This window comes from Paroedura picta, chromosome 8, assembly GCF_049243985.1.
Source record: "Paroedura picta isolate Pp20150507F chromosome 8, Ppicta_v3.0, whole genome shotgun sequence".
In the NCBI taxonomy this organism is placed as follows: Eukaryota; Metazoa; Chordata; class Lepidosauria; order Squamata; family Gekkonidae; genus Paroedura; species Paroedura picta.
Genome location: NC_135376.1, coordinates 2,416,460 through 2,430,608, shown reverse-complemented (window position 1 = coordinate 2,430,608; position 14,149 = coordinate 2,416,460). Strand labels below are relative to the sequence as shown.

The following is a 14,149-nucleotide window of genomic DNA, read 5'->3' as shown; positions in this document are numbered from 1 at the left end:
GGTTGACTACCCCTGGTGTAGGGGACTGGGCTAGATGACCCTTGAGATCCTTTTTCCAGCTCTAGTTTCCTCTCCTACATGCTACTTCATCTGCTTGTTCCCAAGGATGCCTGGGTATTGCCTGCCTAACTTGAGAATAGGAAGATATTTACCTGAACACTTTCCGCGCAGCAGAACTAGAGATGGTCTGCACAGGAATACGCGGCAGGCCTGAGGAAGCAGCTGGTGGAAACTGGGTATGGTTGAAAGAAGGGAACCCTGGGGTGAAGGGGTCACCCATCCCAAGGTGAGCCTGAAAAGGAACAAAAACAGAGTTTCATGCACAATACAGCCAACTTGCAGGACAAGGCAGAATAACTACCTGTGTTTACCCAGGAGAGAGGACAGACACTCACATGGCCAAACTGCGCCACGTCGTCTCCGAGGCCTCCGTAGTCAGCCGGGGAAGGGAATATCAAGACTCCAACGGCTCCTTGCTTCTGGGCATTGGCCACCTAGAACAGATGTTTGGAGAACTGGTTGGGAATTCTGCTCTATGCGCCCCTAAGTTGGGACTATTTTGGCAAGCCAAAAGACAAAAAACTGCCGAACTATAACACACTGCTTAGTAGAGAGGGCAGCACCTATTGTGGACCAAACCTTTGAGTTTATGGCTACATTATACTCCTTTTTGCTGTTTATAATACAAGGCCACAGCTAGCTCTCTAGAATCACGAGAAGAAGGGCAAAGTCTCCATGAACTGCTTCGGAGGGGGGCTGTGCTGGTCCGCAGTCTGACAGCTAGAGGCAAGCCCAGCAGCACCTTGGAGAGCAACAACAATTTCATCATGTGACTTGACAAAGAGAGCTTTGACTCTCAAAATACCCACAAAGCATTGCTTATCTCTGAATTGCAACTGGACTCCAGTCTAGCAAATAACTCACATCTGGCAAAGTCAGAACACCCATGTGGGGGAGCATATTTCCCAAAAAAAAAACAGCTGCCTAACCTCATGTAGAAAGGAATGATTCTCCAATTCTTACTTTTTATGTTTAATATGTCAAAATATTTATTCCCTGCTTTTCCTGTGCGGTTCAAGGTCACTTAAAATTCTGAGCTAAAACAGTTTATTTTTTTAAAGCCCCATTAATCCATTAATCCCCATTACTCCAATGGTAATGACTGGGGAAGGCACTGGCAAACCACCCTGTGTTGAGTCTGCCATGAAAACGCTAGAAGGCGTCACCCCAAGGGTCAGACATGACTTGGTGCTTTGCACAGGGGATACCTTTACCTTTACCTTAATCCACCCTACAAGACAATGGCTAGCTTCGCCACACATCTTTAAAATGCCCAGGGCTGGTGTCTCCCTTCAGCTCCTTGGGAGGCCATTCCGTAAGAGGTTGAGCCCCCACCCCCTTGCAAGGAACTGGTTATGGTAAACCCCATACAGAGAGCCAGAAGAATCCGTACGCCTAAGGCCTGCCATGGGAAGATGGGGACAGAATAGGACTAGCCGGCCCAACTCGATCCTTTTGGCTACGCTGGTATTCAATGGCAGCAGCATGTTATAATCACTGCGTTCCAACACCAGCTGGAAGACACATTCTTATTTCCCCATGTGCTCTCCACTAAACGTTACTCTTGGGTGATACGAGAGACACACACACCCCGCAGCAAAAAAAAAAAAAAAAAAAAAAAAGACGATGAACCAGAGGTCTGCACTGACAGTAGGAATCAGAAAGACCCCTTTCATCATGGGGGAATCTGTTGCGGCAACAGAGTTATGGGACAGGGAATGATCAAGAGGACAACACAGCTCACCCATGGATTTCACTCTATGGAATTTCACCATAATGGCCTGTTCTCAGTCCTGGAAGGTGACTAGGCCAGGAGGTCACCAGGTCATCCCATCGACAACATTTTTGTTACCCCACCAGGTGCTTTCAGAGAGTGGGATGGGAGAGGCGAGGCTTCCACCGAGCAAGCCTTCTGATTGGTCAGTGGAGATTTGATGGACGGTGCTAATTTTTAAAAAGCCGCCACCACACCACGAAGAGCCTCCCTGTCTGACTGAAGGCAAGCAGGGACAGCTGCTGCGTGGCAGCCAATTTGTGCCCTGTTTCAGAGTCCCCAAGGGGCCTGCAGGCTCAAAAAGGCTGGGGACGAGGGTTGTGTGCTTCGGGTGCCGAAGAGGCTTGCGGTAAGGGGGAGAGGGATGGCATGCAGGTGCCGGGTTCCGTGCCGCCACCTACGTCTCCCCTCCCCTGCCCCGTGCCGCTGGCTGCTTCGGGCTGGAGCTCCACTTCGGACCCATGTTCTTCTAGGAACCGCCCAGAGCTCAAGCAGGATATTCTGGCAGGGGGCTCTGCTTCCCCCCAGCATTCCGCTCACCAACTCAGCATTTTCAATCCATTCTTACCTTCTCGGCAAACGCAATCTTGCCAGCTCTGACAAGGATCAGCGTCCCGTTTATGGAAATCTTTCTCTCCTTCAGAGTGTCAAAGTCTTCATTGCGACCAAAATTGGCATAAATGGGTTTGCCCTAGGAGAAAAAGCACAGCGAGATCCCAACTGATCCCTCCGGATCGAAGCACAGGAGGGGCTGCTACGCCAAGACTGCCGCCGTTCTTAACACCCTTCTGGAAAACACCAGAGCCTCAGTGGTAGAAGAGAAACTAAGGAAGACCCCTACAGTACAAAGCAAGTCAGATGGTACCAGGGTCAAGGCAAATCTTCAAGCCACAAAACAAGGAGCACAATGATTTGTCTCCTTCCTTGCCAACCAACTGCCTAAGGGGGTGGGGAGCTCCCCCTCACTGGCCGTCTTCAAGCAGCGGATGGAAAGATCCTTCTCCTGGATGCTGGAGGCTGATCCTGCACTGAGCAGGGGGTGGGACTAGATGGCCTGCATGGCCCCTTCCCACTCTAGGATTCTAGGAGTCTAGTTCAGCAGTGGAAGGGGCTGCCTAAAGAGGTGGGGAGCTCCCCCTCACTGGCCGTCTTCAAGCAGCGGATGGAAAGATCCTTCTCCTGGATGCTGGAGGCTTATCCTGCACTGAGCAGGGGGTGGGACTAGATGGCCTGCATGGCCCCTTCCCTCCCTAGGATTCTATGATAACCCACCATAGGGCCAACCCTGCTGGGCCAAGCAAACTTGAGATGTGCTGCTGACTACTGCATTAGCATCTCGCAGCACTGCTGGAGTGATCCAGACGTGTCAAGCCCACTTACCACAACTTCCCCAGTTACACTGTACGCCACGTAAGCCCCTGACACGTCGAGGTTTTCTGTGCTCCCATCACGAACTTCCAGCGAAACGACATTCGGAGAGCTAAAGGAAAAAGACATCATGCACACCGCTTCACTGGGAAAGCCCCGTTTGGAAATAACATCAAGCTGCGTCCCAAGGCTTGGGTCACTGATCACAGGATTTGAAGATCTTTCCAGTTTTATTTTATTCATTTCTTACATATGTGTATATGTCACCGCTCTTGGGGGCTCGCATTAGTTTAAAAACAATACAAAATGTAACATACAATACTAAAAGTCATAAAAACAACCTCCCTTTCTCTTTAAAAAGCCCCACACACCCTGCTGCCAAACCACCCACCTAAGAAGATGTAGCTGGGTCTCATCAGAGGAGGGGCCCAAGAGCTCCTTCACCTGCCTCAACCCAAATCTTGGTGGGAAAACTGTCCTGCAGGCCCTGTGGAAAAGGCATTAGTTCTGGCAGGGCCTGTAGCTCTCTTGGAAGCTCATTCCACCAAGCAGGGGCCAGGGCTGAAAAGGCCCCGATTGAGGCCAGGCCAATTTTCTGTGGGCTGGGGACCACCAACCTATTAGTACAATAAATGGCTGGGCTACTTTAGTGACCTGGGCCTCCACTGACAGGGTAGCATCCAAAATCACACCCAAATCCTTGGCTGAGTGCACTGCACCAGCCAGGGCAATCGCTCTTCCTCCTCAGGTCCCTTCCCACCCAGCCACAGGATTTCTGTCTTGGAAGGGTAGAATTTCAGCCAGCTTTGCTTAGCCAGAACTTCACAGATTCCAAACAACTGGCAAAGGTTTCCGGGTGGAGGGGTGGGGAGGCAGGGTGGCTGCCCAACAAAAGAGCTGGGTGTCATCAGCATACTGGTGACAACCCGGTCCAAAGCTCTGGACCAGCTTGGCTACAGGCACAGAAAGATGTTGAGCGTGGAGGGTGGGGGGAGTATTGCACCTTGTGGAACTCTGCAAGGAAGATTGTAAAGGCACGACTGATTCCCCTCCACGGCAACCCTGTTTCCGGTTCTGGAGGAAGTTCAACCATTGGAGGGCTGTCCCTCACATACCAGCCCATGCTGGTTCTTGCTTGTGTCCTGTTACCTGATGCTTATGCAGGGTTCAGTTGTTCTTGTGACCTAAACATCGCCTGCCCCTGCCAAGAGAAACACCCAGCCTTTGGAATGAAAGAACTGGGATTTTGGGGATACAAAGAAAGTGGCCCAAACTTTCCCTGAATACTGTACTCCCCCATATGGGACAGTTCTCACAAGATTCCTCAACTAAGTTCTCCTAGAGCAGAACCTTTCTCTCAGAGCTCCCTCAGCCCCACCTAAATCACAGGGTGACTTCTGTGACAGGGAAAGGGGTTTCTAAGCCGGTTTGAGACTCCTTTGGGTGGTGAAAAGCAAAGTACCCCGCTCTTTTCTTCGACTACTTTCCTAATAGGCTGCAGGTGGAAATTTTTCAAAAAAGAACTAAAAACTTTGTGAAAGGTGGCCTGCAGCGTGTGTCATTTTGTTGTTATCTTTGGCCAACCAGGTTTTCAGAGAAGAGCGCGTGACAGAGTGGTTAAAGAACTGCAGCCTCTAATTTGGAGAGCCAGGTTTGATTCCCGCGTCTTCCCCCACATGCAGCCAGCTGGGTGGCCTCGGGACAGTCAGTTCTAGAGCTGTTCTTGTAGAGCAGTTCATTCAGATCTCTCTCAGCCCCAGCTACTTCACTGGGTGTCTACGGCAGGAAGGGAAGGAAATGGTAAGCCACTTTGAGACTCCTTTGGGTAATCAAAAGCGGGGTATGAAAAAAACAGCTCTTCTTCCCTAACTTGCGGGTTCCTCCTTCCACGGAAGTTTCACCACGCTCAAGTTCTCAAGAGGAATTGAGTGTCTGTTTTCAGGGGGCACCAAGACCACCAGAGTTCAATGATGTGGAGCAGCACCTACCTTCCGGGGACCTGCACCCGAACGTATTGTTCGTTCTTCCATATTTTATCTAGCTTGTAGTTGTTGAACGCACTGTAGACGTAGTTGGCCAGATCCTCGTCAGCCCCCGTGCCAGCCTCATGGGAAGCAGAAGAGACCCTCCTAGAAAGAGAGGACCACGCATCTGTCAGCTACCACTTTCATACTAAAGAATTTAAAATTAAATCGAATGGGCCCCACCTATAAAAAATACCCCTACGAACACATTGTCTGGAATACTCAGCGAAAGCACAGAGTTAGAAATGACCATGGTAACTGAAGTTGCTGCTAATTAGAGCTGTGGCTTTTAAATGTCATTCATTATTTTAACTCCTACTATTGTTACTGCTGGCGTCGTAGACTGCCCTGAGCCAGCTCGCAAAGAGGGCAGTATAAAAATGGATCAAATAATTCTTTTTGTTTTAATCAGCGCCCCATCTGGAGCCAACAATCTCCTAGCCTGCCAGTTCATGAGTCCTTCCCTCCCCCCTCTCCTCTGATTTCAGTCAAAACACCTGGAAAGGTATGTTGCCAAGGGAGAGAGGAGGGGGCGTCAGGGAAACTTGTGCCTTTAGGACAGGGGTAGTCAAACTGCAGCCCTCCTGATGTCAATGGACTACAATTCCCAGGAGCCGCTGCCAGCGTTTGCTGGCAGGGGCTCATGGGAATTGTAGTCCCTGGACATCTGGAGGGCCGCAGTTTGACTACCCCTACTTAAGGAGAATCAAGTGAGCTTGCAGGTACAAGAAGGCAGAGTTGTTGATAAGGGGAAAACAATGAAATCTTTGTCATCACAAGTGGAATATTCCGTTTTTTCCCCCTATGTTTTGAAAGCCTTTACAAGAATGTATATGCATGCCATTCATTGCTCTACACTCATTTGTAAGACCAGGCCGTTTTCACTTGCAAAAATAACTCCATCTTTTTCACTCTTAGTGCTGGCCGTTTTGACACCAAGTCAATGAACCTGGAACCTTAAGAGGTGGTTGTATCGTGACATGAACAAGAGTATTCTCTTACACCAGAGTTTTGGAGGGCTTTTTGCAGACCGTTTACCTGATTTCATTTTGGAAGCTGACATCTCGCAGTTTCTCCGTTAACTTGTCTTGGAGGTCATTCCAGTACAGCATAGGCTCTGGTTCCGGTCTCAAGCCAAGCGCCTCGGCCTCAGTGGGTTCTTCTGCAGTCCCACACTGAGCGCCCTGGCACGTTTCAAGTCCATTCACACCGTCTCTGGCCTCCGGCATCCTCGTACGGAAGGTCAGGTAGCCAAACAGGAAACCTAGAGAGGAATAAATGATTCTTTTTATTTATCCTTTTATTCTGTTCATTTTGTTTTTTATTGATTTGTTTATATATTAATAATACACGCAGATCGAAGACGGTAAACATTTATGGATAGTTTTCATTGTGTTTATTTTGGCCTTAACTAGATCCTTCCTAGCACCGAAGTGAGATTATTTCTCTCCACAAGCCAAGACGCCTTGTGGTGGCACATGGAAACCTTTGCTATAAGTAACTGGAAGGTGGCCCAGGAACTGCCCCTGACAGCCCAGGTTAGCTCGGTTTCAACAGCTCTTGGGAGCCAAGCAAGGGTTGACCCTGGTCAGCAGTTGGCTGCGAGACCCAGGAACACCACGATCGTCATGCAGAGGAAGGCAATGGTAAGCCGCCTTGAAAACCCGACAGCACACGCTGGCAAGGGCTCATGGGAATTGTAGTCCATGGACATCTGGAGAGAAACAGGTTGGCCACCTGTCCCATAGGGTCACTAAGTCAGCTGTGACACAGGAGCCGCTGCCCTAAGCTGGAGGATGCAGGCTACCCTGTGCCCGTCTGATCTCAGGAGCTACACAGGGTCAGACCTGGCTAGTATTTGGAGGGCAGACCACCAGGCTACTGAGGCAGGCAGTGGCAAACCCACCGTCTCTTGCCTTGAAAACCCTACAGGGTCCCATGTGGGCAGCCAGGAACGTAAATCTTTAAGAAAAACAAGGAGCTTCAGTTGACAGAACTTGCACTGGTTTGAGTGTAAAATTTCGTAAATCCTTCCTCAGTGTCAATTATTAACTACAACAAAACAGCATGGTGTAATGCAGGGGTAGTCAACCTGTGGTCCTCCAGATGTCCGTGGACTACAATTCCCATGAGCCCCTGCCAGAGAATGCTGGCAGGGGCTCATGGGAATTGTAGTCCACGGACATCTGGAGGGCCACAGGTTGACTACCCCTTGTGTAGTGGGTAAGAGCAGCAGCTTCCCCGCTCCGTCACATGCAGCCAGCTGGGTGACCCTGGGCTAATCGCAGTCCTGAAAGAGCTGTTTGCTTTGTAAGAGTGTTTCAGTAGTTTAATTAGAGGGCTCAGCTCTATTTCCCTTTATTTATTTATCTAAAATGCATATGCCGCCCTCTCCTGGGGCTCAGGAGAGGGTGGTTTCCATAAAACTTGCTGGACCATAAAACAGGAACCATACAAAGAAATCAATGGCTATAAATAATAAACAGTAAAAACAACAGACCATTAATATGCTAGAACAATGTGAACAGAAGATCATCACAGTGTCCTGAGGCCCCATGATTGGGCAGTACAGATGATGATTTACATGGGAGGGAGGCTGGGGGGGGCAGAGGAAGGAATGGTCCAGTCGACCTCAACCAAATGCCTGGCAGAAGAGCTCCCTTTTGCAGGCCTTGATCTCCTCTGGGAGCTCATTCTACCAGGAGGAGACCAGGACAGAGAAAGCTCTGGGCCTGGTGTAGGTCAAGCGAGCGTCCTTGGGGCCAGAGATCACTAGGCAGTTGGATGTAGCAGAGCATAAACCTCTCTGAGGGGTGTAGGCAGGAAGGCGGTCCCTCAGGTACACTGGGCCAAGACCACCTATGGCCTTAAAGGTGATAACCAGAACCTTAAGTCTGATATGGAATTCGACTGGTAGCCAGCAGTTGAAGAATGGGCTGAATGTGGGACTTCCAGTGTTGCTGCGAGGTTGCTGGCTACTGCCTTCTGGACCAGATGGAGTTTCCGGATCAAGGTCAAAAGCAGGCCTGCATAGACTGAGCTGCAGAAGTCCAGTCTAGAGGTGACCTAGCATGGATCACTGTGACTCGGTGTTCCGGAGCCAAGTAGGGAGCTAGTACTTTGGCTTGGCAAAGGTGGCAGAATGCCTGCTGCGTAACCTGAGCCTCCATTAAGAGGCATTGAGGATCACGCCCAGGTTCCTGGCAGAGGGAGCCCCTGATAGCTGCACTCCGTGCAGGCTGGACAGGCGCAGTTCCTTGCTTGGACCCCTCCTATCTAGCCGTAGGACCTCCATCTTTGAAGGGCTCTGCTTGAGCCACCTTGTCACTGCTTCCAGGCAGCTGGCTAATGCCTCTGGGGGAGAATCAGGGCGGCCATCGTGAGGAGGAAAAGCTGCGAGTCGTCAGCGTATTGATGACATCCCAGCCCAAACTTCCACACCAGTTGGGCAAGAGGGAGCGTGAAGATGTTGAGTAGGACTGGAGAGAGAACAGCTCGAGGGACTCCACAAGGCAGCTTGTTAACCTCAAGCAGAGGGGTTCCCCACGTACGTTACTGAAAGGCTCAAGAGCTCTGGGGCTGCTTGAACTCTTATAAGCCTGACTGGTGAGTTATAACCTCATGGTACATGATTGTTGTTTCATTACTTTTTAAAAAACTGACGCTTTATGACTTGTTTACTTTGCTTTATTGTAGTTAATAGTCACTGAGGAAGGCCTTGCAAAACTGTAGCCTGTAACCAGTGCAAGTTCTCTCATCTGTTTTAAAGATTTATGTTCCTGGCTGCCTACAGGGGTCCCTTGTGACTTTGGACTGTGATTTACCATGCACTCCCCCTTTTTTCGTTTGAACCCTTCAGGATGACTTAAATCATCTACCACTCGACAGCGATTAAGAGCAGCGGCTTCTAACCTGATGAGTCGGGTTTGAGTCCCTGCTCCCCCACATGCAGCAATCTGGGTGGCCTTGGGCTTGTCACAGGCCCGATAGTGCTGCTCTGTCTGAACAGTCCTGCGAGAAGCTCTCTCAGCCCCCCCTACCTCACAGGGTGTCTCTTGTGGGGAGAAGGAAGGGAAGGGGATTGTAAGCCGCTTCGAAACTCCTTCGAGCAGTTAAATATATCAGTTCTTCTTCTTCTTCTACTTGCCACCACCACCAAACCATTTCCACTGAAGGAAACTCTGCTCACCTTGTGACACCTGTAAGCCACTAGCCATCCCTCACTTCCATAGTACATTCCTCTTTGATTGGGCTGAGGGGGGGGATCACACCAACAGCAAGTGAATCATTGTCTTTAACAGCCAGGCTGTGCAGTAGTCCATTTCAGTAGTCCTCTCTCCACTGCCTTCTACATGCAAATGTGACCCCCATGAATTCTGCTTGTCCCTAGCCCTTACCTGCAAGAAAAAGCAGTACTGCTACAGAGGACACGCAGAAGAGGTGCCGATTGGTCTTGTGCGGCTTCACTCTCTGGGGGTGGACGTGGTCGATGACTCCGTTTTCACCTCCTTCCTCGTCTTCGGCAGAAAGCTTCATCTCCACGTGACTGCTATCCCCGTCCGGCTGCCGAGCGAGACTGAATCGGGTGTACGAGAGGGGCTCCCCGCCAAACTGGGAAGAAAGGATTCAGCCAGCTCAATGAAGACTGATATGAGCACCCAAGAGCACCCAAGAGGCCAGCAGCACCGACTCAAGCCAGAGAGGGGACTGCTTTAAGAACAAAGCAAGCCTATCAGCATTCTATTTAAGGCGTTTTGCTGAACTCTGAGCTTCCTCCATAAAGATTGAGATCAGTTGCTCAAGACCTCCTGCCACAGCCCTTCTCCCTGCCCCCCATCCCCATATCCAGGAATCCAAGAAAAGTGCAAAGTTTGTGACCTCTGAAACAAGGCCTTTCCAAAGGTCTTGTTTACTAGTGACCTTTGGTGGGGGACAAAGACAACACTTGGGTCCATGGATCAGATGACCGAGGGAACCAGCAACTGCTTGGGCATTTTAGCTTTGTGTGCTTCATTCCAGTTTTATTTCGCGGGTTGCAGACTCACCAATCTGTTTGCTTCATTTCTGTCCTGCCTTTCTCCCCAACGGGGATCTGAAGCAGCTTATATCATTCCCCTTTCCTCTGATTTAGCCTCACAACCCGCCAACGAGGTGGTTAGGTTGAGTGTGTAATTTGGCCACTTTGTGTTTCCAAGGCAGAGTGGGGATTCAAACCTGGGTCCCCCAGATTCTAGTCTCACCCCTGGCACCATGGGAGCTCAGTGGACTTACAGCGTACAAGATACGGTCAGCTCCTTGAAACATTTGTTGTGATGGAGGAAGAAACAGACCCAAACAATTACACAGCCTGGCCTGGTTTCTGTAGGTGGTCAGGACTGAAGTGTGGACGACTAAAAAGAAAAGGTACGCCGTGGAAGGAAGGACTATAAGAGCTATTTCACCGAGGCATGTACTTTTTCATCCCTTCAGTTTCAACAGCCAATGGCCAAGACTGAACTGGAATATCAGTTTATACTGTCTTGCTTAAAAGATTCACGTTCCTCTTTTCCCCGCCACATCTGATTATTCAAATACAAGTTGAGCCTGTAAAACTCGCTCTGTGTACTTGCAAAGCCACCAGCAGGCCTATTTCAGAGAGAACATAGCTAAATGCTGCATCGAGCAGAGTGCCGACCCAGTCGCAAGCGTCCTGCTTACCAGGTTATATATTGCTTTCCTAGCATGATCCATCCTTGGACTTCTTCAGGTGTGTGATTGAAACCTAGGAGTTAAAAAAATCAGCAGATTAGTTGAGCCAATTTTTCACTGGCACGTATATTCACTGAGAACAGATTAAGTATTTGCCCCTCTATAAGGAAGGCCGACAAAAGTGACAGCTGAGACCTAAAATTATAACTGTGCCTCAATCATAACGACTGGAAAAGGTTTTGTTATAATGCACATAAGCCAAAATGAGCATCGGGGAAAGGTTTTGGGATTTGGATCCTCACAAGCTTAAGTAAACCACAATATATTCTTTTTTGTTGTTGTTGTTCAATAACCTACATCACACAGATTTATCCCCCTTATATAAGCTGAAAAGGGACTAATCAGAAGTCAGAATCTCATTCCTAGGTCACTTGGCTAAACCGCTAACATTCCAGGTGTACTGGCCACAGGATCTCTGTGCTACAACCAGGCCATCTGAAGGATGTCATCTAGTCCACGGGTAGTCAAACCTGTGGCCCTCCAGATGTCCATGGACCAAGTCCCATGAGCTCATGGGAATTGTAGTCCATGGACATCTGGAGGATCACAGGTTGACTATCCCTGATCTAGTCAATATAAGGCAGTCATATAAAACACAGAGGAGCTTTGGCACACGTACTTGTGTTCTATGCTAGTATACAGTTACGGCAGCTACGAGTAAAGAGAGCTTAGAGAGGATACTGGATAAACGTACAGAGCAGAAGTCCTTGAGTGCCTATTAGCCCCAAGGTATAGATCAGGTATAGATGGAACACTGGAGCAGTGATGCTCTGTATTCTCGGTGCTTGGGGGGGGGGCAACACTGGGAGGGTTGGTCCTGCCGGTGGATCTCCTGTTATTGGCCCGTGTGGACAGTGTTGGATTGGGTGGGCCACTGCCTTGTTCCAACACAGTTTTTCTTATTTAATTCAGGGGCAACATCAGGAAGAGAGTTGAAGAAAATAGCCACTGGTGAACATTTCTGGCAAGCGTGAATGGGGGGGGGGGGAGGACTTTCAGAAGCACAAGCTAATCCCACCATACCTTTGGCAGGACTTTGCTTTGTGTAGCTAGGCGAGAATCAGGCGTCTTGTAAAGACAGTAGGTGCAACCCCAGTTGTCAGCCAACGTCTGAACTGTCCCCAAAAGCCGCCAGAGTCCAGCTGCTTTTCACAGCAGGCAGTAATAGCCCCTTCCCTGGCTTATTTTAGGGTCTCCTATCCAAGCCAAGCTTAACGTGTGAGTTCTGACAAGAGCAGGCTGCTCTAAGTGGGAAAAGACGTTCTAACAGCCCATTCCAATTGTGGGTTTTAATTATGTTACACATACTAACAAGCCAGCTGCAGGGCCGGCGCTGGCATTAAGACGCCAAGTGCACCAGAATGCCTATCGTGGCAGAAAGGACAAACTCATCAAACACAGGAAGTAGTCTGACAAGTATGGAAGGTGTGTCAAGGTCTCTCTGTCCCTTGCCAATGCAGCCTCCACTGCAGGCTTTGCACACAAGAATCAGAGTTTGAAAGGGCCGTAGAACCCATCCAGGTCACTCCCTGCTCAAAGGAACATCCTGAGCGAGTATTCTTCCAACTCCCGCTTGAAGACAGCCAGGGAAGGGAAGATCAGCATCTACCTAGGCAGCTGATTCTATAGCTCAACACTTGTAATGTACATTTCCCCCCCTAATATCCAGCCAATACCTTTCTGCCCGTAATTTAAGCCCGTTGCTGAGCTGTTACCTGCAAGCTACATAAAACAGGATTGTTCAGGAAGGCATTTTTAAAAGGAAAATATGGCTGCATTATAACAGAATGACTAAGGGAGAAAAAGAGACTTATGATTTATACTACTAATATGCATCATCTGTTGCTCTATATTCTCATCTTGTTCTCAATGCATTGAATACAATCTCATTTCTTGCATTGTTTAACATGTCATGTTTAATAATGTCTTGGTTCAGATTCATTTTGGAATTTGCATTCCATCCTCTCTTTGAAAACTCAGGTCAAAAATTCTAATAGGATTAGGATTTCTGAAATCCTAATTCTATTGCATTGTTTATTATGTCTCTTCCCACGACTGATGACACAAAATTATACTGTGCAATCCATCTCGCATCTCAGTGCGAAAGGTGGACTACAGAATAAATCTCAGTGTCAAAGCAGGCTTACAAAGCACCAACAATTGCCTAGAATTTTTTTGCAACACAGGAACCCGCTTGACAGTATCTACTTTTACAGACTACAGTCTGCACATTGGCTAATGATTATTGCGTGGTTAGGTAATTGCAGAGACAGCCCCACATCTCAGCTATGCACCCGGTGCATTTCATGGGCAAGAGATAAGTGCTTCAAGGAAAACTGGAACCCACCCCATTTGCCAGTATTTGGCTGCTATGGGCTAGATAAAGCATATACAGAGCTCCACCTTTCCTTAGAAGGGAGAGATAGCTGATATGCCTCGGTTTATGGCACCCAGAATCTCCCTATACCACCATCACCTCCTCCTTTTAGTGAAGTTGCCTTGTTTGTTGAACTTTTGCTACACTCAAAGGTGCAATTCAGTCTGATATTCTTTTAAATGTCTGTCAGGTGGAAAAGACACCTTACACTTTAACAACCTCCTTAGATTACATCCCAAACAGTAAAATTCCACCCCAAGTGAGCCGATTACTCAACCCCCTTCACAATGCTATTGCAAGGTTCTAACTTGCCGGGTTAGTAGCTAGTTGTGCAAGAGACACTACACACCTGCAGAACAACCCCGAAACCATATCCCAAGGGAAAAGTACTTCAAAGTGGCAGGCTCTTCCAACAAGCATTAAGCACATGCAATTGTAGTCGTCCCCCCCCCCACACACATATACTTCAAAACCATTTCCCCCCCAAAATAAAAAAATAACCCCCCCCCCCTAATCTTCACTCTGGTTTTTCACATGGGGCTCCCATGTGAAATGTCAGGTTGACCAGCAGGGGGTTAGATGGCCAGACGACCGCATCCCCCACCGCACCACGGAAGCTTGCCAGGAACCCTGGACCGAGCACGCTTCCTCTGGGGCGGGCATGCTCCATCTCCTGGGGAGGTGGCTTGGGGGGGCTCCTGGAGCTCAGGCTCTGGCCACAGACCCCAGGACCGACTTACCATGGCTCCTCTGCCCTGCACCCACGTGGCTCTTCAGCACCACCACCAGCAGCCGGGG

At 49.1% G+C, this 14,149-nt stretch overlaps 1 protein-coding gene across 3 annotated transcripts in view; it reads right to left on the bottom strand.

The window, feature by feature from the left end:
- The window catches only part of TFRC (transferrin receptor), a 28,463-nt gene that overhangs the window by 13,717 nt on the left and 597 nt on the right, over positions 1-14,149 (bottom strand). For 2 of the 3 annotated variants that reach the window (XM_077348042.1, XM_077348043.1), the window contains exons 2-9: positions 10,924-10,987; positions 9,624-9,837; positions 6,265-6,490; positions 5,191-5,331; positions 3,215-3,314; positions 2,403-2,525; positions 396-494; positions 153-292 (exon numbers count right to left, since the gene is read on the bottom strand). In XM_077348042.1, the coding sequence (XP_077204157.1) occupies positions 153-292; positions 396-494; positions 2,403-2,525; positions 3,215-3,314; positions 5,191-5,331; positions 6,265-6,490; positions 9,624-9,837; positions 10,924-10,956 (1,076 nt within the window). In that variant the 5' untranslated portion in view covers positions 10,957-10,987. Of the gene's footprint in view, positions 1-152; positions 293-395; positions 495-2,402; positions 2,526-3,214; positions 3,315-5,190; positions 5,332-6,264; positions 6,491-9,623; positions 9,838-10,923; positions 10,988-14,091; positions 14,112-14,149 lie in introns of those variants that run through there. The other variant, XM_077348044.1, reaches the window with a different exon arrangement.